We start from the raw sequence: 25,541 nt of genomic DNA, 5'->3' as shown, positions 1-25,541 counted from the left end.
ATATATGCGTGTACCCGCGTGCGCGCACCGGCAGCGTGTGCGCGTACAACCTACAATCTGTCCAGGTTGACTCATGAACGCGCATGGCCGTCAGCTGCTGTCACACAGGCAGGAGCGTCCAGGTACGTCAAGTCACACAGTTTTAATAAGAAGAGGACCGGAAACCATCAGCGCCTCGCTTCAAAATAAAAGCCTTGAACTTACCATTGATGTTGGAAAACAAGTTGTTGAAGTGCACTGAAACAGTGATTGCTCTCTGATCAATATCTGATCTCTGATTGAAAAACTGTCTTGTATAAATACTGAAGCAAATAACTGAAAAAACATTTTCTGTATCCAGCTTCTCTTTCATTTATTTTATGTTATGTAACATAGATGTCAGATATACTAACATGTCCTGATATTGATTGTAAAATGAACAATCAACAGACTGTTACCCTTTCTTTTTTCTTTTTTCTGATTATATTTTTCCTATGATTTGCTTATTATAATTACAGAATTTTTGTACTTCTTTATTTAGCTAAACCGCTATGGTATCCAATACAAATCTACAAATAAAAATTATGCTATATTTCTGATATATTTTCTCATTTGTATATGTAGGCGCATATATATGTGTATGTGTGTGTTTGCTGTTTCTCATAACCTTCAAATGTAACGGAATGAAACCCTTCGTATATCGCTTTTCTTTTGAAAGCGGTGACCGGAAGTGGCGCTCTTTATTCTGAAATCTTGACGGTGTCGGAGCATCCTGACGTCTTCTCGGAGCACAAAGTGAAAACGCATCATCTCGGTGTGATGCTGGGCCGTCCTCCTCACACGTTACAATGGCCACACGGATTCACAAGGACGGGCTTTGAACACCTCTGACGCCTTCACGGACTTTCATCTCGATTTTGTAACAAAAATCCTTCATATTTATTCTGGTTTTTTTTTATTCTGACTCTTTTGTCCGCGGGATACCGATGGCCACCACCGCCACCGTCCCCAGCATCAGCACCACCATCAGCACCACCGGAGGGCCGTCGGGCCAGTCAGGACGGCCGGGATTCAACCAGCACACCTAGCAGGTCGCTTCGCTGTGAGTATTTTAACATGATTTCTCTGTAAAATGACACTAAAATACATCAAAGTGCGCGTGAATGTGCTCACTTCTGGAGGATGCTCCCACATTTTCACCTCGTTGTGAGGACATTTGATGAGGAAACACACGCACACACTGCCTACATATCATGAGGGTCACTTTTATCATTAAACCGACGGGAATTCGATTATTCTGATCAATTTTCGAGACTCTATGTTGAATTTAAACATTTTATTTCAATATGAAAGTTGAACCAGAGCCTCCTCCAGGCAGCTCAGATGGTTTCATCTGCCTTTCTGTTGGATGTGAGCGGTGAGGATGTAAAATAGATCCCCGTGGGACCTTCAAGTGTCTGCTTTTTCATTATGCTGTCTCAGTGGACACGCGGATTGGACCACATCTGACACAATTAATGTGAGAGCGGCAGATGGGGACGAGCTGGGGGGGGCACACAGGGTGGGTGGGGGGCAGGAGGTCATCTTAGGCACCAACCCCCATTTAAGATGGAGATAAAAGACCAATAATCACCAATAATCCATTGGAAGTGAACAGCAGCGGAGTATATGTAGGCTGTAACTTTACTGTGAAAATAAATTAATTTCTTCACTGTAAAAACTGTATTTCAGTCGTGGTTGAAGTTTGGACCGATGCTGATATTGATAACAGGGAGTAGTTTCTTAATTTATTCTTAATTTTGTCAATATTTTAAACTTTACTGTCATCTTATGTATTACTCTTGTATTTAGTTACTTTATTCTATTTTGTACTTCATTATATTTATATGTATTTATTTTATTATTTACTCAACTGCATGTTCATTATCCTGTATTTTTTATCCTGTATTATTTAGTTTTTAGGTATCACAAATTGTTTTTAGGGCCTGATAAAATACTGGATTGTTTTAGGACGATGCTGATACCAATATTAGGGAATAAAAGAAAAAATTCAGTGTCATTATACTGGGCCATTTTATTTATATAGAATATATTATATAGAATATAGAAAACACACATAAACGTGCATTTTTGCAATTATCTATTGAAAGTAGTTAACATGGAGGCAGTGTGTGTTACAGTTTAACAATAAACTTTATTGTCCAAAATGACATCAGGACAATGAAACCGGGAACTTTTATCAGTATTTTAAATAATTAACTACAAATAAAAAAAATATCCAGCAATGCAGAATATATCTATATATTAAACATAAAGGAAGAAAAAGAATCAAATATTCATAAAATGCTGCCTATAAAGCTATAAAAATAAAAAAACTGCATCACTCTTATAGAAAAACCACATGAATTCTATGAAAACGTTCCAACACTAAACATTCGCCGTGTGCAAAGAACACGTCTAACATATGAAAAACACGTTCCATATATTTCACAAGTGATTTTGCACATGTGAATTTCATGTTATGTAAAAACTTTTCATATACACACAGATCAGATAACATATATGCTGATATATAACACACATTTATAAAAGTGAAGCATATAAAAACAAATAAAGTACTAAATACTTTAGACACCAAACATAAAATCTAACTATAAAGTTTATGAAGGCAAAAATGCTGCTGATTACAGCTGCAGTATCATTAGTTTTTGAAGTTATTTGGTCTTAAACTACAGAACTGGACACATTAACATGTTGACCTGAAGATGGCGCTAAAGTCAGAGGATCACCAAAGTTCTTACAGTTCATCCTGAGAGAACACGAGGTTCTGAACCATTTTTCATGACAATCTGTGAAATATTGTTGAAATATTTCAGATCACAGTGGAGGACTGGAGGACTGGAGGACTGACTGACTGACTGACTGACTGCTGACAGCAGCGTTAGCAACATGAAACAGGTGTTACACCTGCAGCAGCAAAAACACAGAGTGTTTGTCTGATGATGCACAGACAGCAGAGCAGGATGTGAACAGTCTGACAGACTTGTGGAGATGAATTTAGACAAATATTCTGAAAATATCAGTGTCATATAACAACATTTTTATTAATGACAGAATGATTAATCAGGAAGTTCCAGATATGTTTGTGTTTGAGGCAGACAAACAAAAAAATCTGTGCATTAGTGTGCATAGATTCTGATTGAGTGCTGCAAAATTAAATGAATGAAGTAACATTTGGGAACGCTTCCTTGTCTTTTTTTTTACCTTTCAGGTGTTATAATTAAGGTTAAGGTGGTATTGGTGCATTTTTGAGGCTGATAGCTTTATTGATACTTGAGTTTTAAAAAGTCCTGTAACAATAATCTCTTTTACACACAAACACATTACATATAAAGATGAACACACACTATACGCAAACCAGGGAGAGACGCTGACATCTTTAAGCAACAAGCCCCTAAATTTGGTGGCCAGAAAGTACATTTATGGTGGTCCAACTGTAAACTTATGAAAAAAACAGACAGAAAAGGTGATTTAACAAAACTTAACACCGCCTTCCTCAACTGTGACACTTGTGTTGTACATTTTCCCCTTTAATTGTGATGTGGTGTTTCCTGAAGGCACTGTTTCCCATGGAAAACTGGTGGCACACACAACATTATGTCCTGACATGTGTCATGTACTAGCCACTTAAAGGAATAGTTCAGATTATTTGAAATGGGATTTTATTGATAGTCAGGCTATGACCTGCAACAGATGTCAACTGGCACACCCCCATTTCAGACGGGGTCATTCACAAAATTGATTTTATCCATTTTAAAAAAAAAGGTCGACCTTAAGAAAAATCACCATCAGCTACATCTGAATTATTTTCATTAGTTTACTTTGCTGTCAGACTTTTTGTGACAGGAAACTACCTTTATATAAGCCAAACACCACTCTCTCCAAACCAACCAAACTCCATTGACAAAATCAGTAATTTTACCTGGCAGAACACAGGAGTTGCTGCTCTACCACTGCTTTGATCTGTTAGTTTGTGTGACTATGATCAGTCCAAAATATCCTTTTAAAACAACAAAGTCACACAATGATACAAACAAACGAAGAGATCAAGGCAGCAGAAGATTAGTGACTCTCATGTTCTCCAAGGAAAAATGACTGATTTTTCCTAAGGAGTTTGGTTGGATGGGAGACAGCGATATTTGCCTCATATAACAGTAGTTTCCCATTAGAAAAAAACTGCCTGGTGGCAAATTAAAGTGGTGACAATAATCTAAATATAGTGTACACTTAAATTGATATTTATTAAAATACATTTCGTTGCTGAGCCTGTTCACAGCAGGACATTTCTAACCCCACACCTCCTGCTGCTTCTCCAGACTGGAGGTGTGCATGAGGAACTTTTCTACTACTACTTTTCTCATGAGACTTTCTACTTCAAAATATTATAATTTTTTTTTACTTCATTTATTTGACGTTTGTCTGTCCTCTCTCCTGCAGGTTGAGACCAACATCAGACCCAGTTGCCTTAACTGACCTTTCTCTGACAACGCAGCTGAGAACAACAGGACTCACCATCATCAAGCCTGAAGCTCCAACCGGCCTCGTCATGACGAAGCAGAGAGTCGACGTCGCCTGATAAAACCTGGAACCAGAAGCCGAACGATGACAGACAGCAGGTGGAGGAGGGAGGAAGAAAATTAGGACGTAAATGATGTGAATTTGGCGCCGAACCGTCCTTTCTGCAGGTGCTGCTCATCAAACCACGCGTCTCTGCCATGACTGAGACAAACCTGTAACAAACTAAGCATTTCAATCCAGCATCAGAAACCAAAACCAGGGACTTTGAGCTTCCGAAGAACCAACAATGTAGAAGAGGACAGCAGAGACGATTGTTGATTCATCAGCTGTTACTGTTGGACAACGGTCCAGCTTTCTGATCAAACACAACAACGATTGTCTCTCACTGAGGAAATCTGGAGTTTCTTCAAGAGGTGGAACCATTTCAGTCGTGCTGTTTTTTATAAATATGAACTTCAAAATCAGAGGCATCACAAACACAGACAGCAAATAAGATTGTGTTACAGATAAAAGGGCAAAGACTCCATTTAATACTTCAATAACCAAACAACAACGAGCCACTAAAGATTGTACAACTCAATCAACAAAACCAAACTGTCTGGAAATACGCCTGGAAGTCCAGAAGCTGGAATAAATCTTTGAACCTTGAGAAAAAAAGGCAGGAAAACAAGTCTGCCTATTGACCTAGAGAACTACAGTTTGTACAGAAATTTTGGACGTTAGGATCCAAACCAGAACGAGGCTCCATGATGACGCATCTGCACGCCGGTCTGAGCTCAGAGACGACGGAGAAGGCTCGCTTAGAGCTGAATGAAAATCCGGACACTCTGCATCAGGACATCCAGCAGGTACACAGCATTGTATCATACCATGTGTGGCTAATGTTAGCATGTTCATGCTAACATTCAGCTCAAATCTCGACAGATTTTAATGTGTTACACCGGTGTTATGCTGTATTTATGCTAAAGACTAGAAACGGAGGCAGCCTCCTGTCCGTGTTTTACGTTTTATTTAGTTTTTTATTTATTTTTGGGCAGTGTAGCAGTGTAGCCAATAGTTCAAGCAAAACAAGATTTATAATTTCCTCTGGTGTTGCTGTTTGTTGTCAGAAGCTTCTCACTATTCTTCTTCTTTGTTGGAGTAACTTTTGACTCTGAACGGCGCCCTCTGGTGGATGTACTGCTGAACATCCCTGCCAAAGTAAAGGACACATGGACGTACGTGAGCGGTGATGGTTACATCGTTTGAAACAGATGTATCTATTGTTGTATGTAAGCGGGACATATATGAGCCTTTATTGTGAACAAATCAAATGAAACAACCAAAAGCGTCAATGTTTTCATCCACCTTGCAACACTTTCTGACTTCCTGTTTGTGTCCGCCCAGTGATTGGTATATGCTTCAGAATTTAACGCGTTGTTCCTTGGCCCAAGCTACAGCCTTCCACTAAGTTTCATGAAAACTGGGTCAGTAGTTTTTTCTGTAGTCCTGCTGACAGACAGAATCAGGATCCTCCAGGAGAAGCTGGAAAGCACTGCTGTGGAGAGGGACGTCTGGAAAACCCCGACCCTGGATGAGTCTTGATGAGTCTTTGTGTACTGACGCGCCGTCTTTCCGTCTGTGTTAACTGAAGGTGCGGGATATGATCGTGACGCGGCCGGACATCGGTTTCCTGCGGACGGACGATGACTTCATCCTCCGTTTCTTGAGAGCCCGGAAGTTCGACCAGGTGGAAACCTTCAGACTGCTGGCCCAGTACTTCCAGTTCAGACAGCAGAACCTCGACATGTTCCAGAGCTTCAAGGTCTGTTTTCACACTTTGAATACCAAGATACACACTGAAGATTTGGTTTGAAACACTGGCTGCAGGAGTGATCGCACACTGTTCAGGTAGTTCTTCTGGTGTGTGTGTGTGTGTGTGTGTGTGTGTGTGTGTGTGTGTCAGGTGGACGACCCGGGGATTAAGCGGGCGCTGATGGATGGTTTCCCAGGTGTGCTGGAGACTCCAGACCAACATGGCCGAAAAATCCTTATCCTGTTTGCCTCCAACTGGGACCAGAGCAGGTAACACACACACACACACACACACACACACACACACACACACACACACACACACACACACACACACGCCTTTCAATTGATTGAAAACAACAAAGAGCCTAATGAATCATTTCTGTTAGTCTGTTAGACTAAAAATACACCAGAACACACAGCCTGTAGTTAAGACTCACAGCGTGAAGGACTGTCACACTCACTTTAACTATTGATCAGCTGTTGAGACACACGAAGACACACACACACACACACACACTCTCACAGTAATCTCGTCCTTGTTGTTCAGGAACTCGTTCACAGACATCCTGCGGGCGATCCTGCTCTCTCTGGAGGTCTTGATAGAAAACCCGGAGCTCCAGATCAACGGTTTTATCCTCATCATCGACTGGAGCAACTTCTCCTTCAAACAGGCCTCCAAGCTCACGCCCAACATCCTCAAACTGGCAATCGAAGGTCTTCAGGTAAATAAACCGTACCGGGAATCCAGTGGATTCCAGTGGTGAGTTGCAGTGATCCATTTTCATCTGCGCAAGATGCTGCCAATCAGTGGGTGTAACCATACCGACTCCGCCTCCGATGACATCACGCGCATGCCCTCTATTGCTTAACATCCATGCCGACGTAAAGGACACATGAAGTATGTGGGAAGTGAGCGGACGCATCTATTTTGTAAAGAAGGCAGAGACGAGCTGATAACCGCCGGCGTCTGATGAAGAGATATCCTGGGTTCTTGCTTCGTAGTACAGTTCTCTGTTCTTCAGTGGTGGCTGAACTAATTCAGGCTAACGTGCTGTTAGATGCATGACAGATTAAGTTCTCTTGTCTCCTCTCCTTGTCTCCTCAGGACAGTTTTCCGGCTCGGTTTGGAGGAATCCATTTTGTGAATCAGCCGTGGTACATTCACGCCATGTACACCATCATCAAACCTTTCCTGAAAGACAAGACCAGGAAAAGGGTGAAAACACACACACGCATTTCCATCCTCGTTCCACTTTTCTTTGTTTTCTTCCTCTTCTGTCTCCTCTTATTCTTCTCTGTTCTCTCTTTATCTTTCTGCCATTCGCCCTCCCTCTTTTCTGGTCTGCTCTTCTCGTTCCTTTCATCTTTTTTTTTTATCTCGTCTCTCTTTGCTCTCTACTTCTTCTCCTCTCCTCCATTTCATTTTCACCTTTTCTCCTCCTTTCAAAAAAGCTTTCTTTTTGTTTACTCTCCTCTTTCTCAACCCTCCTTATTTCCTCTCCTTGTCTACCTTTTTCCTGTTCTTGTTTCTTCTCCTCATCTCCTCTCCTTATTTCAACCCCTCTCTTTGCCTCCTCTCCTCTGTTTCCTCTCCTCTCTTTGCCTCCTCCCTGCTCCCTCTCTCCTCTGTTTCCTCTCCTCACCTCTCCTCTCCTTGTCCCCTCCCTTTCTTTCTCTCCTTGTTTCATCTCCTCAGATCTTCCTCCACGGTAACAACCTGAACTCGCTCCACCAGCTCATCCAGCCCGAGTGTTTGCCGTCAGAGTTCGGCGGGACTCTTCCTCCGTACGATATGGGGATCTGGGCTCGAACGTTGCTGGGACCCGACTACAACGACGAGACCGAGTACACGCTGACCTACGACGCCCTGCACGTCAGGGAGAACTGCGGAGGAGGAGGAGGAGACAAGGACATGATGAAGAGGTAAGGAGAATCCTTGTGTATTTCGTTTCCTTTCCTTGAACGTGCTTTTCTAACTGACCGCACTCGGGACAGTTTTATTGTGACCGAAGACACAGAAAAGTTTTTCTTTGTTAATTTTGATTATTTGGATAATCCTGAAAATCCTCACACAAGTGATGTGGAAAATCTGTCTAGTTCACTAAAATACATCTAAATATTAATGCAGATTTATTTTGACTGCCACAAGGGGGAGACGTCATCTTTCTAGTCATTCCAAAATACCAGGTGCGAACATGTTAATTCCAGGTGTGAACATGTTAGTACCAGGTGTATTTCTGTGTGTTTCAGGTCTCAGTCGGCGGTGGAACCAGGAACTCTCCGACAAACGGACAGAGACACCAGCACACCACTACTGGCCCTGGACTGAACACACACACACACAAGAGCCGTCACACATAATTACACACACACAGATCTATCGGCACACACACACACACACACAACATACACACATATTCTGTCAATATAACACACACATACACACACAGCAGCTGTGTATTAAGCTGGTGGATTTGAATGTGTGTCCTTTTGTCCTGTTGACCTGTTGACAGTGACTGAACTTCCTGAACAGGACACACGCACACGCACACACACACACACACGCACACGCACACACTGTCTGTCCTGTCTCTGAGCCGTTTAATGCCTCCCAGCTGAGCCTCTCTCCAGCCAGCAGCATCTGTCCTGACGTCCACCACCACCACAACAACAACAACAACAACAACAACAACAACAACAAAGAAAACGACACACTCTGACGTGTGTGTTTGTGTGTTTCTGCTGCACGACTGTGAGCTTCAAGTTCTGTTAATTCTGTCAGAAACGGGCTGGAATGTAACACCGTGACACGATTGTGTTTCTGCGAGTCAGGGACATAAAACCTGAGAATCAAACATGAAAGGATGCAGTGAAACTTTATTTAAACCTCAAACTGACGACCGGCGACGTCAGCAGAGAATAAAAACATATTAAAAAACACAAAAGTTTCAGGTAACTGTGCAGTTCTGACAAGGCGGCTCCATCGTGAGCCTCAACACTTTATCTATTTGCTGGAGTATTTTTCCCGTTAATGAATCAAATATTTGACAGAACTGTCCCCGAAATCTGAAAGAGGAAGAAATTCAGTGGCGGTGAAACGTTTCCTCATCAGTCGTCAAAGGAACGAAGGAAGGACGGCGAGAAAGAAACTTCACTTTGGTAGAATAAATTCACCATTTTTCTTTCATGTAAAAACAACAAAAATCACGTCAAGTCAGACCAACTCTGCACAAGCATTTCAAAATAAAAGCACCGCACACGCCGGCACAAATCGTCAGGCAAATCGCCAGATATTAATCACTGGATCACATGCATGGAAATTAAAAAAAAAACTGTTCTACCAAAGTGAAATATTTCTTTGTGAAGGCGTGTTGTGCTGTGAAGAGTGCGACAGTGAATGAAAGCCATTCGGTTAAAAAGGGGTGGTAAAATTATGAGAGAAAACTCTTTCTGAGATTACGGTAGTAAGTTTCCGAGAAAAAAAAACATGGATATTGTCTGAGATTAAAGTGATAAATTCACAAGAAAAGACGCTTAAATTTATGAGAAATATACTTTAATAATCTCTGAGATTATATACACTAATTTTCAAGAAAAAACTCAAATATTAAAGTCATAAATGAGGAAAAAAAAACAACTTTGCAAAATTTTGATCCAACATTAGTAGTTCCTGGAAAAGCTATCACGTAATCCAAATTTTGTCTTCAATTTACCTTCTTTATCTAAGAGAATATCCAAATTTATGACTGTAATCTCAGAAAGCAAAGAGTATTTATTCTGAATATTACCCCTCCCTCAGCTCCATCATTTATTTTTGTTTTTTACCTACAATGGCCCCAAGACGCCGTCAGAGAAGAGACCACAGGATGCCAAATTATCACCTTTAAACCTCGACTGCAGTGAAGGGAAAGATTGTTTTTATTGAATTTAACTTATTTGAAGATTGTATATTATTGTTACAAGTATTATTACACTGCAAAAAAAAAAAGGTGACACACTCGGCCAGTTTTTATCCAGAGATATTTAAAGTCAACTTTAACTTCTGTCTGCAAACAGAAAATCTCAGAAGCAAAAACATCATATTTGTGATTAAAGTAAGAAAACGTGCAGGTTGATGATTTCACTTAAAAAAATATCTTGATGGATTATTTGTAAAGTATAAAGGCCGAGTTTGTGATTATTATTTTTTTTTTTGCAGTGTGTTTGACTCATCATCAGGGCTACACTGAGCTGATCTACACTCGACTGTAATGTATTTCCTTTCAATGAATGTATAGAAGTAAACATTTACACCAACGTGAGCGTGTTGTGTCATTTAATGGTGGGGATTTTATTTTGAAAGGAACAGTTCACAAACAATAAAAAAACAAATTATTTTGGTGTGATGAAGTGGAGTTTGGAGACATTTTTATTTTTTTTATTATCGATTTGCAAAATTTAATTGTATAATTTTAATAATAAATGTCTGATCGAACCCAATTAATACACAGAATCAGGAAAGTGAAGAGAAACTTAAATGATTTTACATTTTTATATTCTTACTCTTCTGCACATAAGACCCCAAATTACAAAGCTAAAAGGCTATTTGTGGATTTGGTTTTGCAGTGGCTTTGAAGTAAAAAAGTAATATATTGTATAATAACACTGATGTTTGTATAACAGAAATCAACAGAGACGTTATTATGTATTATTAGTTTTCCTGCAAATTAAGTTTGTGATGAAACAAACTTTCAGAGCTGCATGAGAAACTCGAAACCCCGCTGATCATTTTCTTTTCAGAACTTTCTGCTGATGATAAGATTTAAAAACCAGAAAGGAGCAGGACAGGTGAAATACAAACTGGAACAAACAGACAAAAAGAAACAAACACACACTTTTGTTTTTGTTTTTTTTCAGCATTTTTTTTATTTTTAATATAAATATAAATCATCTTTTTTTTTAATATCTTGTGTTTCTGTAACTGTGCAAAAGTGATGAAAAAGTGAAACTAAAAAAAATCTCTGGTTGGATAAACGGAACAAATGCATAGTGGTCGAGCTAAAATTAAGGCTTCTTTTCTCATTTCGTGAACAGCAACATTAGCATACGTGGTGTGAGATATTTTTAAGCGTAACGAAGTTTCCCTCAACGTGTTCCGTGTTTTAGTGTTTGAACAACTCCTCTCAAAAAACTCTGACACGAAGGCAGAAACAGCAGAGAGCTGGTTTTGGTTGGAGGGTCAGTAACATCTCGACACCTGCAGGTGACATCCAACTTTCCGAAAACTTTTCCAGAACTATGAAACAAACTTTCTGAAATCCATCACAAGATTTTCCACGACTGTGTGAACCCTGAACCCGGTCCAATCAGGGCTGAAGCAAGTACCGTATGTTTACTTAGGTGAAAGGTTGTAAAGTCAGTAGTAACTTTGTTTTTTATTTCCATCCTTCAGTCTGATGGTTTGATCCTTCGACATTCTTCAATAAATTTAGTAGTTTATCCACAAAAAAAAAAAAAAAAAAAACACTAGTCAGTCCATTGGTCGAACTTGGCACGCGATTCTTCTCAGTGCTTTTAGCAGTTTATCCACAGAAGAACCAGCTGGTCCGATAAATCCGTCTAAAAACTGTCCTTACCAGGTCTGTGGTCCGGGTTCGTCCGCCTGGTTCCTGGATCTAAATCGGGCTCAGAGTCTGGCGCTGGTGCGCCGTTAGCTCCGGGTGCCAAACGTCCACGATGAAGATGAGGCGGTAGCTGTCGGCGTCCTGCCAGACCTCGTGCTCGAAGGAGTCGTCGAAGATGAGGACTTTACCTTCCTCCCACTCCCTGAGACACAGAACACACGAAGAAGAACGAGAGGTCAGCGGAGACGAGGGCTGCAAGTATTGATTATTTTCACTGTCAATTGTTTTCTCGGTTCATTGATTAATTAATCCTGTCACAATATTTGAACCTATTTTTCTATTGACAAGATTTTTATTGTGAAAATTATGAAAAAATGATCAAGTTTCTCCATTAATTTGGCCAAATTATTTTTTAATGGAGAAGAAATTAGAGCTTCTCTGCTGTGTCGTCATGAGAAGGCTAACTAGGCTAACTAACTTTTTAGCTAGCTCAAAAATAATGTTTTTGTTAACCTTCTAGCTAACGTTAGCTAGCAAACACAGTAATGCTCTGATAACTTTTTAGCTGTTAGCTGACAAACAATGTCACTCGGATAACTTTTTATTTTATGATAGCTAGCTAACAGTGTCTCTTTATGTAAACTTTTTAGCTAATGTTAGCTGGCAAATAATGTAACAGTTTAACTTTGTAATAACGTAGTGTTGTTAAAAGAGCAGCTGATGTATCACAGTGGAAAACATCCTGTGAATATTTAGAAAAACAATAAAGTTCAATGAGTTTGAACATTAAATATCTTGTCTTTGTACTTTAATGAATTAAATATAGGTCAAAAAGTTTCTGCATTCTGTTTTTATTTATGTTTTACACAGTGTCCCAACTCTTCTGGACCTCGGGTCTAAAAATTTGATTTAATACTGACACACTTTCACTTGAAGTCTTTTTACAGCGGGGCTGCATGATGACTGTTTTTTACCAAATACTCAAACAGAGGAGGAGAACAGAAACAATCTGGAGGAGTCTGAGAGGAGAAAAGAGGAGGAGGTGAAAGGATGAAGAGGAGTCCAGTACCTGGTCTGGTTGGTGCAGCGGATCTTGCAGCCCTGTTTGGGGATGACGAGGCCGAGGTGCATCCTCAGTCTGCAGTTAGTGGGACCAGTGTGAGGCCACACATGAGTACCTGGCTGCATGACTGAGAACTTGATCTGAACACACACACACACAAAAACACACACACACACACGTATTAAAAAACATAAGCAGATTAAAGGCAGCTGTCAGATTATCTTCACTAAACTGACTCCATGATCAGACCTGAGTCCTGTTTCCTGGTTCAGAGGGTAAAAGCACAGATTTTTTTATTTTCAGTTCAAGCTGATCATTTGCACGCAGGATGCAGTTTTTGGATATTTTTAGCGATGAAATCCTTAAAATCAGACACAGCAGCAGACACGTGTTGCAGAGTTTCTGAACGTTTCAATAAGATTTGGGAGGATTAAAAAACGATCATGTGTGAATTGATTTTTCCTCACTGTGAGACTTCTCTACTTCTACTTTTGAAAACACAGCGTATTGGTTATGATCCATAATCAATGTAGTCAGACATAACCTGCACAGAGTGGCTTTTGTTCTGGTCTGAGTCACATTACTGAAGATTATTTATCAAAAAACCTCATTAGATTCAGATTTTGTGAAATCACCAGGAGTCATTTCTACAATATTGTTGCAATATTGAGGGATTTGGTCAAAACTTTTGTGTTTTTATCACCTGAGCTACTTTCACACCTTGGAGCACAAAACATGTCACAGCCTACATGATCAATAATTATTGATATTGATCGGGTCAGGGTTAGGTGAGCTGTATCACCCAGGTGTAATGTAAAGGGAGCAGGACTGAGCCGTACCTGTCCTCTCTTGCAGCCTGTAGCTTCGGGGTATCTCTCCAGCAGTGAGCAGGTCTTTGGGACGCTCTGACACGAATTCCCAACTTTCTTCCCTAAACACACGAAAATCACAAAATACAGCCGAACCTCATCAGGGCTGCGATTGTTACCTTTCATTATCAGCTGCTGCTGATTACTTTAACAATCAGTCTTTCTATAAAAAGAAAACAGTGAAGAATCTCCTGGAGTGTGAGAGGTGACGTCTAATCAAGAGACCAAAACACAAAGATTTCACATTTTAAAGTCCTTTACAATAAAATGAACTGGAAACAGCTATTTTTTTAAAAGATTTATTTCTTGTTAAATGACTTAAATGATGACTGACTGAACGATTATCTGAGTGTGTACCTTGTTGCCAGAGTGTGTACTGGCCCCACTCTCCTTTCTCCCTCAGGTTCTCCTCCTCAGGTAAGAACAATCCGGTGTTCTGGTCCATCACAGCCAGAGCCTCGTCCCTGATCGTCTTCCAGTTCCTCTCCAGCGTCTGCAGATGCACACGCCTCCAGAATTAAAACCTTTTACTCAGGATAAAAACCCGCCTCGTACATCTGCAAACACTGTGAAACACTTCACCTTGACCAGGTCGGTGTATCCCGTCTCTTTAGACGTCCACCAGGGCTGAGCCTTCAGTCCGTCCACGTTGTACAGAGATCTCTGCCACACCGACGCAAAGTGGCCGTGTTTGTGACCCAACTCATACCAGTGATAGGCCTGAAGAGGAGAGGTGGGGAGTAACTGAGTACAAATACTTACTGGTACTGCTCTACATTACTGCAGTAAACAAGTTGAATCAGTACTTTTACTTTTACCAGAGTAACTGTATTTCTACCTGAGTACAGAAGGTGTGGACTTTTGTCATGTCCCTGTGAAAAATCTTTTAACCATCTTCAAAGTGTGTTTTTCTTTTAATATCAATAAGCTGAACACAAAGTGTATCTACGCACAGGAAACAGGAAAGGAGGAAGTTGGCTGAAGTTCTAGAAGAGGCGGGATTTAGGAGGCATCCAATCTTCAGAGGGTAAGAAATGTTTTGTCTGCTTATCAATCCTGTAAATCACTGTGGGTTTATGTTGTGATGCTTAGGAGCGGGGTTTAATGTTTTACGGTTCTGTGGAGTTTTCATGAAAGTGTTTGGCACCACCTTGTGGACAGCAGGCGGCACTGCAGGATTATTTTTGCTCAAAGTTTGTCACTGACTTTTCCAGTAAAACATCAAATCAAATTTATGTTTTCAATAAAACTGACGTGTGTTTTTGTGTGTTAACTCACACTTTTGTCTCCGACCCTCTGCAGGGCGTCGCCCAGGTGGAAATAAAAACGCCCGTCATCCGTCCCTGGTTCGCCGGACTCCAAACCCTCCTGGAGAGATGTGGGACGTGGGTTTAACGGTTTAACCAGGTTACTGTCAGCTTTTTGAATAAATCTGATTTCCTACAGAGGCATTTCTTTAAGAAATCTGGTTTTCATAATCTGAGAAGGGGATTAGAAAAACAATTGAGCTTTTCCTTGGCTGCACCACCAGGACTGTAACAGGCGTATTACCTTCAGGTATGGTATACTCTCTGCTATCTTGTTCTCAGACTTCAGGATGAAACCGTAGTGAACTTTGGCGAAGCCGTTGCTGGGGGCAACCGCCAGAACCTGCGGGTGAAGCACAGAGATCAGAGATAAAGAGAACCAGCAGGACGTCTTTTCAACTCCAACTGACTCCATGAAAGGACACATGTGTGTTTGGTAAAGCTATCTACAGACACACACACACCTCTTCATACACCTTCTTGGCGCCCTTGTTGTCTCCTAGCAACAGGTGGGCGACGCCCAGGTCGTTCTTTAGGCTGATGTCCTCCGGAAAGATCTGAGTCAACCTCTGTAGAGTCGCCAGAGAGCCGCGCATCCGACCTGAGAGAAACACGTACGAGAAAATTAAACTTTTAGCGTTTCAGCCTGAAACCAACGAGTGAACCTGCTCGAACATTTGTCTGCCTAGAAACAACAAAAACCCTGATTGGATAACTCCAGATAACTCTCCTAGAAAACCCTAAAGGTTCCCCTCTGCTGTAGTATCGGCGTTTGTTACCCAGGAACTGCTGCCTCTCAGCTCGTCTCTTCAGCGCCGCCCTCAGGAGGTCAGAGGTCACGTCAGGAAGCTCAGCAGCTTCTCTGTAGCTGTTGATGGCTCTCTGCAGCATGTCGTTACTGCGCAGCTTCTCAGCCAGGTCGTCCTCCGTCTGACACACACACACACACACAAAACACAGTATCAGTTCACTGTACTGCAGTATTGTGCAATAGTACTGTGCAGTAGTATTGTGCAGTAGTACTGTGCAGTAGTATTGTGCAGTACCTGGGCTTTTCCATAGCGAGCGCGGGGGCTCTGTGGATGCCGCTGCACCAGTGTCTCAAACGTTCTCAACGCCTCCTCCAACTTCCCCTGATAAACAGAGCACAGATCAATACTGTTTCAGTACTGCACCAGACTGTGATAATATCTGCCGTGGTATTAGTTAATTATTTTATTTTATTATTTTTACTTTATGTTATAAAAGAACTGCTACTGCTACCCCAACTGTGTCATGTCTGTACCTTCTTGCGAAGTTTTTCTGCAGCATCGATTTCTGCTTTGATGGTTTTATCAAACTTATTCAACAGTTTCGGTTTCTTCTTCTTTGCTGGAGGACAGAAAAGAAGAGATGATTAAAGAAAACAAAAAGAAAGAGAACACATGAGAAGCTTTGTGGGCGAAAATCCAACAACTTTGCAATTTATATCAGTTTATTTTTCAGTGTTTACCTTTTTCTTTGAGCTTCTCTTCAGTCTGTTTCCCTGCTGTTCCTTGTGACACAGCAGAGGAGACGTTAACATTTATCACTCACCATGTTCAAAGATGGACAAGAATTTAGTTTGGCAACATCAATGAAGAGAAAATCTTTAATTACTAATAATTATTCTTTACTCCAAACCTGGACAGAGTTCATAAACAAAGATAAAGCCTGATGGTGAAACTGTTATCTCATGACTGGCCACTAGATGGTGGTGTTTTCCCTGCTGCTGACAGGAGGCACTCTGACGTGTATTTTCATGTTTACTGCTGTTTGTGATGCTAGAACTAAAGGCAGCGTGCTCATCTTCAAAAACTACAGACACGTTTATCAAGCATCCATCACCTTTCACTTTAGATCACTGGAAACAGTTCATCCAAGGCCGGTTAGCTCAGTTGGTTAGAGCGTGGTGCTAATAACGCCAAGGTCGCGGGTTCGATCCCCGTACGGGCCACATAGTGATTTTTTGTTTTTTTTTTAAAACACCAACAACATCAGGAAATAAATCCTGGAGTCAAAGCACAAATGAGGACAGTACCAACTCTCTGAACATGCAAACTACTGTAAAGAAAACCAGACCAGCTCACAGCCATCACCAGACTGGTTTCATCCCTGTCGCCTCCACACAACCAGAGCAGCTGTTCCTGTTCCTGTTCCTGTTCCCGTTTCAGACTTCATACAGAGACACCTGCATCTTCTCACTGCACTGTGTTCATAGTTTCTACAGCGTCTTCTTGAGGACAGTTTTATGAATTCTTTAAAAAGGGGATGAACAGGATCAGACACAATTTGTTGTGATTTATATTTAAATTCCAACTGTTTCTGCTCTTTGCCAATAACTTTATTAGCAATTATAATAAGTTACTGTTACTACTAGACAGACAATCATGTCACACTTCATGTGTCTTTGTTGTCATTTAGTTGTCTCTGTTGAGCTGCGATGGCTGCATGCAGATACACGTAGATACACAAAAATGTGAGTCCCTCCTGGTCTTCCCTGCGTCCATCTCCAACATGGCAACATGGTGAGTAACTTTCTCAAATTACAGCTCACAAAAATATCTTTCTGCAAACATTTTTTAAGCAGAAACAGGTGCTGCAGTAACTGAATATTGATCCATTTTGTGCCGTCTGCAAACTAATAAGAAGCAGACTGTGTGTAGAAGAAAACTGCTCATATATGTGACTGATTTTGTGCCAAAAATCAGCAAAAATCAGGTTTGAGTTTGTAAACAAAACTTCACTACAAAACAACTTTGACATACAAATAACAAAAAAGTTATTTGTATGTCTGCTGTGTGTGTGTGTGTGTGTGTGTGTGTGTGTGTGCTCTCACCCTCAGCCTCTGGAGTGTTCTCCGTCTCTTTGGGTGTTTCACTCTGAGGTTCTGGTTCTACTGGTGGTTCTGACTGGTTCTCTGCTTCTGCAGCTGGTTCTGACAGAAGATAAACAAACTTCACTTCAGAGTTTATGAACTTTATGAGCTTCATAACTTTTCCAGAAAAAAGTCAGAGCTCTTCCAGGATATAAAACATTTAGTTTGTTCATGTTTGCTGAGTCTGTTTCCTGTTTGTTTTCCAGAAAATCGTTTTCTTAAATTCCTGTAAAGTGACTCAGTCAGTGATGTCCCTGGACTTTCCAAAATACTTCTTCTGCTTTCTCTGTCTGGAACAAACTCCTCAGGACATTTCAGGAAATTATCACCATAAATTGAATGTAAAAACTCAGTGAGGAGCTGCACGTAGTTATGGACACAGACAGAAACACAAAAACATCAAATATAATCAAAAAATCTAAAAAGCATCTTTTTCTAAATTTCTTGAACTGTATTGATGAATGAACCATGTTTAAGACTCTAAATTCAGATATTTCATACTGTACCTGCTTCCTGTGTGAATTTGGAGCTTGTCAAGTATTGTTCAGACTCCACTACAGAACAAACACAAAGAAAATCAGGGTTTATGACTCTGAAGAGTGTCATTATCACACACAATACAAATACAGCTCACAGAGGATGAAGCCAGTGATAAAGGTGCATAATGTTGATATCCAGAGCTGTAAAACAAGTTTTCAGTCTGAACCAGACTGAGCATCAGAGATCATTATGTGTTTTAATCGTGACTGAGTGTTCGACTCACCGACGGTCTCCTCTGCCAGACGCTCCTCCACCAGAACTGCAACAGGAAACAGAAAACACCATCAACACTTCAGTTCATTCATGAGGTGGAAAAAAGATGATTTCATCAACTTGTTAATGTCGGTCTGGAAACTTAGATCTGAGTCTGATGTTTACCAACTGTAAAAACATGTATAATATAATATGTATGTGTAGTCTACATGCACAGACACATGAACCGCTGCAGCTCTACACAATACAGTTAAACATCTCACCTCCAGTTGTGTCTATGGTGTCAGTCTGATCCTCTGAAATATGGACATAAACAAAGACAAACATCAACACACACAACAAGACTTTCAAAACTATCAATATCTAACAAAATCAGAAAAAGAGACTTTACTCACCATAAGGATGTGCGCTGTCTCGAGGATCATCTGTAACACACACAGACATGTCAGTAAGAGTTTATCACACTCTGTCATTAGAAGAACATCTGAAACAGTGATTCTGACCTTTAAGTAATATTAAAAACATAACTGTGGGTTTTAAAACAGAGCAGCTCACTTCAGATTTAACAAAAAGACGTTTACAGACCGTCTCTCATACTGTGTGTATCACACAGATACTGCAGAGTACTTTAGTGGTGTTTATGAATTGTTAAATATAAGTCACTTCATCACTCTGCTCATGACATTTAACATTAACTTATTCTTCCCCTCAGTGTTTTGTTATTCTCGTTTTTTATTTATTTTTTTATTTAATGCATTTTGTTTAACCAGAAACAGCTGTTTGATTTCTCTCCCCAAACTCATCAGGCTGCTTCTGCATCATCGTCAGCTTCATTCAGACTTTACTGAAACTAAATAAATTACAGATTCAGTCAAACACACACGCTGACTGCAGCGGTGCATCCAGTGCGCGCCATCAGCTCAGCTCATCATCATCAGCTCAAGTTTTCATTTCAGGTGGCAAAGTAAAACAACAATGACTGAATTTTATTCTCGTTTTTGTCTTTTACCACCATATTGAATTAGGTATCGACAATCATGGAAATTCACTAGTATTTGCATCGACTACCAAACTTCTGGTATCGTGACACCCTTAATCAGGGTTATATCCAACGCTAAGGAGAAGAAAAAAGTAAAGTCAGTGTTCAACTGACCTGGAACAAAGTTATCTTCCACCAACGGAGGGAGAGGGACTGGAGCTGGAGATACCAAAACACACAGTTTAAAACACACACACACACACACACCTACACAAACACACAGCACAGACTGAGATGGACAACCTGTCTCCTCTTCCTCCCACTGTACAAAAATGAAGCCAAGATATCGCAGATGGGAGCGCTGCAGGAGCAGAACTCAGCTGTCAATCATGACGTGGAACCTCCTTTTTATATCATCAAATAACTAATTAAAACCAAACTGATGAGAAAATTAAACATCAGTGTGATAAGAACTACCTAAAATAACAGACATCATTTTTTGGCTCATGTCCCATCTGTTAACATGGAAGGGGCGGGGTTTATGACCTATACTGCAGCCAGCCACCAGGGGGCGATCCAGATGTTTTGGCTTCACTTTTGGGGAGCTGCCACGTCGTCCACCTTTACATATGTCACCGACAGACACACACTAATGTAACCAGATGAGTTTCTGTTAATTGGACAGCAGGTGGCGTTTCAGAGCGAACAGGAAACAAACGGAGAGACAAAGTGAAGCCGTGACTCCAACACGAGAAAAAGATGAGACTGACGTGTTCTCGCCACATGCAGCAAACACACATCTGAACACAGCAGCCGCTCAGCCGCAGCGAGCGCAGGACCAACCTTGGATTTCAGACTCCACATCCTGAGATCTAGAGACTGGATCGGACACAGACAGGTGATAATGTTACCTTCATGACATCATCATGTCAGCTGATCACACAGGTTGATCACAGTGAGGGCAGGGAGCAGATAACAGTCACACATCACAGGCACAGTATTCAGCAGTGAGACATGCAGTAAAAGTGTCTGATATATATAAACAAGGTGGCCAAAAGTATGTGGACACCTGGCTGTATTACTTGATCCATACTGCCAAATTGTTAGACTAAAATTATTATTATTTTGTATAATTTACAAAGCTGAATGAATAAATATTTAATTTTTGTGTCTGATTATTCTCATGACTCTCATATGGGGTTATTCAGACAGTTCTTGTTGTTTCTTAAGTTACAAAGTTCAAGTACACAGTTATTAAATTCCCTTCTTTACTGTTTTTAAATAATATTACAATACTGAGTTACTATATATCCAGATTTTCCAAAACTTAAAATAACCACAGCAGATCTCATGTCAGTTCATGTTCCGATGCTCCACACTACAGCAGGTGAACAGGGATGTCCACATAGTTTTGGCCACATAGTGCAGCAGATACTCAAGCAAAAAAAAAAACCAACAAGCAAATAATCTGAAGCAAAAAAAAAAGGCGTGAAAAAAGAAGCACTCAAACACAAACAGCAGCATCTCACTGTAAAAGTTCAGCTGCAGATCTTATTTTTAATCAGTCAGAGAGAACTGAGAAAATAAAGTTCAAGTGTTCTGTTCTCCCGTGATTCTCTGAGTTGACTGAGAACACAAAGAAAGAACTTGATGGATCCAAACAAATACCTTCATCATCGTGTTGGACAGGTGAGGAGCCTCTCTCTGGAACTGATTAACAAAACAGACAGTTTGAATTCAAGAAAACAGCCGTGAGCTTTTCTGTGAGCTGATAATATTATTATTGTACCACAGAAGAATCTGTCAGTTTAAACACTGACAGCTGCTTTTGATTACAGTAATTTCTACAAATTAATGCGTTAATGATTTCCTCATATTAAAATGCAAAATGAGAAGGATGGACAAAGATTCCTTTATGTGATTCACACATTTTTTAAAATATTTTAACAGCATGAACTGAGCTGGTTTACTTAAGCCAAAAAAGAAACTGTCTTCACAGACACACACACACACACACACACACACACACACACACCTGGTGCAGACTCCTCAGTTGGGGTTTCAGATGATGTGGCCTCTGTTGGCTCCGCCCTCTGTGGCTCTGCAGCTTCCTCACTGGTTGTTTCAGCCAAAGGCTCAGTGGTTTCTTTTGTTTTTAACAGATGAGAGATGGAGGACACCATGCAGACAAAACAGAGGCGTGATATATTTATTAAAAGGTTACACTTAAATAACTCTTTGCATGATTTATGATGTGTAACAGCAGGTCTAACATGTTAACAGAAAAGCTGATGAATCACAGAGGAAACATGCTGCTGTCACAACAAAAACAATAAAGTTTATCAGTTTGAACATTAAATATCTGCTCTCTCTGCTGTTTTCAGTTGAACATATGTCAAAAGGTTTTTGCAAATCATTGCATTCTGTTTTTATTCACATTTTATACAACGTCCCACCGTTTTTGGGTTTGGGTTTGTGTTACTGGACGAGTTGCTTTGCAGATTTGTTAGAGCTGGCTGGTGTGAAAGTGAAGCAGGGTGGATCTGACATGGAGCCTCAGTTTGTCTGTGACTCAGGCTTTGTTGGTCTAACAGTTTTTAGTTTCAGAGCGACATTCAGCAGAGGTCAGGTGAGGCAGACACACCCTCCGGTCTGAACTCTCAGGTGGGAACGAGGTGAAACAGCGACTGGGTGGTTTTCTCAGGTGTCAGGTCAGTGTCAGCTCGTCTGTTCTGGAGACAACAGACAGCAGACCACAGACCCGGGGGAGTCTGATCGCTCTTCTGTGTGTGTGTGTGTGTGTGTGTGTGTGTGTGTGTGTGTGTGTGTGTCCTCACCTGTTTTCTCCTCAGGTGAACCTCTCACATGTGCCGTCGCTGCCTCTTTCAGTCCTGTTCAGTGGTTAGAAGTTCAAATGCAGAAATCAGACACAATGTCACCAAACCACCGGGACTTTCTTTACCTTCAGCACTTCCTCATATGGAACATAAAAAAAACTAAACAACTAATAAATATACCAAACTGCTCAATACACCAGTGCCTCAAATATCTAATAAAAGAAGTCATCAGATTTTATTTATACCAATGGATCTAAACAGTTCATCAATCAGTCTATCAATATCAATAAAAACGATGCTGTTTCTTCCTGACAGTCAAGTCAAAACAGTCTCAGGGCTCCTGCACCTTTTCCAAAGTTAAATTCAAGCACTTAAAGAAGTTTCAAGGTACATTTTCAAGCTTTTCCAGCACCTTACAGCTGTGGTAAATTACACCTACATACATATCAGAGGTGCACCAATCCACTTTTTTTTTCAGTTCTGTTCTGATTCCAGTACCTGAATTTGGGTATCTGCTGATACCAACACACATTATAAGAAGCTGTTGTCAAGACTTTATAAATAAAGACAGAAAGTCTGTGGAACCATATTCAGGCTGCAGAAAGTTCTCAGAACATTTGACTAAACTCTGAGGTAATCTGTGAGGTGAAGAAAGAGTCAATAAAATGTCCTAGAGCTTCAACTAAAACATCTCTTTAGCTTTTAAAAAGCCACGTACCTAAACTTAAACAATGTCTCATGTCATGTTTCACTGAAGAGCTGACTCACACTGAGTCTAACTGTGTGTTTCATCAAGGAGAAAAGAAAGAAGAAATTACAACATACAAAAATATTCATAACTGATGTTGGTTTACAGTTAAGTGTGACAGTGCCTTATAGAAAACAGCAGGTGTTTAATTCAATCAATTCATCAACCAAAGATGAATATTTCTAATTTTTTGCATGAGAACAAACTTCAAGCTGCAGCAGTGAGGAGGTCAGGAGGTACTGAACCCTGATAATACTCTTTGGGAAGGAAACAAGAACCGACAAGAGCAGAGCACAGAGTGTGAGAGCGGGCAGAGGAGGAAGCTGGTGGAGAAAGATAGCATTCAACAGCAGGAGGAGGATGTGATGCTCATTACTCACTCTCAGTACCTCTTTAAAGACATTTTGAACCACAGTGCTGGATCTCTACACATTAATATTCTCATTACACCAAGAAGGAAGACAAACATGTCTCGATTTGAAAACCAAGATTTATTTAACAAAGATTTTCTCACATTTTAAAGGTAAAGTGAAAGTATTTTAGAGTTGGTGCAATGTTCAGAAAGAAAAATGCAATCAGGCCCCGTGTTCAAGACACAAAGGTCAGGGTTCCTACACACATCCCATTTCAAAACTCCAGACTTTTCCAGACTCAGATTTCCAGACTTCTCAGTTGATGTTTCAGATATCAAGCTTTATTTTCTCGTTGGGAATCCTTCACCAGTCAGCCTTTACCCATCATAGCTGGGCAAATGCTCCACGTCTCTGCCCAAAGAGGACGGAAACTAACCAGAGCTCTGCTGTACTTAAGTAGATTTTTCAGGTATGTGTATTTTACTTGAGTATTTATTTTTCTGACAACTTTCTACTTTTACTCCCTACATTTGAACACAAATATCTGCACGCTCTACTTCTTACCTTTTCAAAACAGGCTTATTTACTTTTCATGCATTTGAGGAGAATTATTGAGACAAAAAACAACGTTAAAGACAAAAAAGTCAATAAAAGACGCAACAAGATGAAAAAGACGAAAATCTCTGAGAAGACAAAACATACGCAAGACAAAAATATGTACCAAGACAAAAAAGACATAAAAAGACAAAGACAATGTTAAAGATATAACAAGACGAAAAACAACTTAACAAGATTAAAATGACATAATAACACAAAAATATGTAAAAAAGACAAAAAGTGAGGTAAGAGATGGCGACTTTTTACTTTTAGTCGAATGTGTGGACTTCTGCCATCTTTGTCTCTTATAAATAAGAACTGAAAAGGAGTTGGAAAGTTAAACTGTTACTTCATGCAAACAACAATGAACGCAGCCGTAACGGTTTAGTTTCCTTATATAGAAAATTTAGTCCATTTATTTTCTGGTCAGTGAGGAAAAAGAAACCAGCTAGTGGGGTCTGAGGTCATGTCACCCAAGAGAAAACTTTTGTTAGCAAAAGGACAAACTTGTTGCCTCTGGGACATTCTGATTTTTATGTTTTAGAAAACAGAACTGGACAATAGTAAGGGATCAACAATATTTTTCAAGACTCTTCTTTTTTCATACTGGACTAAAATCACATTACATAATTTTCCATAAGGCGAAGGAACCATGAAAGGTGCATGAAACAAAAGAAAAACTTGTCTGTAAAGTTCAAACTACACACCTCGACTGTAGAGTTATTAGACTCTTTCTAGATGTTTTAAATGCCATCGTCCTTGAATGAAAGAAAACAGAGCAGCAAAACAAACTGACTCTAAGATAATCTCATAAAAATGAGACAGAAAGAAAAAAAAAAAATAAAACCACAATGCAACAAAAACTTACAGCTCAAGTATCACTTTATCTGCAAGTCAAGTCATTAACTGGATTCTTAAATTAAATATTTCAACTCTGATTAGGTTTTAAAAAACACCAGAATTCAAACACACTGGAACTTATTTGAATAAAGTCAAGTTAAACATACACTGTATCTGCGACATATACAACAACACTTTAACCACACTAATATTATCACAATAATATCACAGACAGATGGGAACGTGGTGAAAGTGTGCCATGAACAGTCTATGCTCCTTAATTATATTATGGTTTTCCATCTGATGAAAGTTAATCCTTAAATCTGCATGTCCAAGCGTCTC

The 25,541-nt window shown here is 40.2% G+C and overlaps 2 protein-coding genes and 1 non-coding gene across 3 annotated transcripts; 2 read left to right on the top strand and 1 right to left on the bottom strand.

The window, feature by feature from the left end:
- The first annotated feature begins 731 nt into the window (after positions 1-731).
- LOC146307880 (clavesin-1-like) lies at positions 732-8,749 on the top strand. Its single transcript, XM_084747370.1, has 8 exons — positions 732-1,081; positions 4,477-5,405; positions 6,191-6,361; positions 6,503-6,621; positions 6,902-7,076; positions 7,460-7,570; positions 8,051-8,277; positions 8,605-8,749. Exons 2-8 carry the CDS (start codon positions 5,304-5,306, stop codon positions 8,681-8,683), a joined length of 984 nt encoding a protein of 327 aa, XP_084603496.1. The 5' UTR covers positions 732-1,081; positions 4,477-5,303; the 3' UTR covers positions 8,684-8,749.
- Positions 8,750-11,298: 2,549 nt separating this feature from the next.
- unm_hu7910 (un-named hu7910) lies at positions 11,299-22,007 on the bottom strand. Its single transcript, XM_084710416.1, has 21 exons — positions 21,860-22,007; positions 21,493-21,534; positions 20,668-20,703; positions 19,999-20,043; positions 19,241-19,270; positions 19,109-19,141; positions 18,856-18,891; positions 18,599-18,646; positions 18,054-18,152; positions 16,689-16,730; positions 16,482-16,567; positions 16,243-16,329; positions 15,976-16,126; positions 15,661-15,797; positions 15,441-15,539; positions 15,168-15,257; positions 14,472-14,609; positions 14,247-14,382; positions 13,860-13,951; positions 13,027-13,160; positions 11,299-12,159 (listed from the first exon to the last, which is right to left on the bottom strand). Exons 1-21 carry the CDS (start codon positions 22,005-22,007, stop codon positions 12,009-12,011), a joined length of 1,860 nt encoding a protein of 619 aa, XP_084566542.1. The 3' UTR covers positions 11,299-12,008.
- On the top strand, positions 17,098-17,171 carry trnai-aau (transfer RNA isoleucine (anticodon AAU)). The gene has a single exon. It is a non-coding gene; the product is annotated as a tRNA-Ile (tRNA).
- Positions 22,008-25,541: the final 3,534 nt, after the last annotated feature.

The sequence above is a fragment of the Lutjanus erythropterus genome, chromosome 21, assembly GCF_056507025.1.
Source record: "Lutjanus erythropterus isolate fLutEry1 chromosome 21, fLutEry1.hap2, whole genome shotgun sequence".
In the NCBI taxonomy this organism is placed as follows: domain Eukaryota; kingdom Metazoa; phylum Chordata; class Actinopteri; order Lutjaniformes; family Lutjanidae; genus Lutjanus; species Lutjanus erythropterus.
The sequence above is the reverse complement of the archived record's forward strand: the minus strand, read 5'-3'. Positions and strand labels throughout refer to the sequence as shown.

What these genes read in the sequence shown, in the direction of transcription:
- LOC146307880 (XM_084747370.1), top strand. Translation starts at nt 5,304, where the DNA reads ATGATGACGCATCTGCACGCCGGTCTGAGCTCAGAGACGACGGAGAAG. An exon ending in ACATGTTCCAGAGCTTCAAG is followed by an intron (nt 6,362 to 6,502) that starts GTCTGTTTTCAC and finishes TGTGTGTGTCAG; the next exon opens with GTGGACGACCCGGGGATTAA. An exon ending in TCCAACTGGGACCAGAGCAG is followed by an intron (nt 6,622 to 6,901) that starts GTAACACACACA and finishes CTTGTTGTTCAG; the next exon opens with GAACTCGTTCACAGACATCC.
- unm_hu7910 (XM_084710416.1), bottom strand. Translation starts at nt 22,007, where the DNA reads ATGGTGTCCTCCATCTCTCATCTGTTAAAAACAAAAGAAACCACTGAG. An exon ending in TGTGGAGTCTGAAATCCAAG is followed by an intron (nt 20,044 to 20,667) that starts GTTGGTCCTGCG and finishes TGGTATCTCCAG; the next exon opens with CTCCAGTCCCTCTCCCTCCG. An exon ending in CAAATTCACACAGGAAGCAG is followed by an intron (nt 18,153 to 18,598) that starts GTACAGTATGAA and finishes ATCTTCTGTCAG; the next exon opens with AACCAGCTGCAGAAGCAGAG.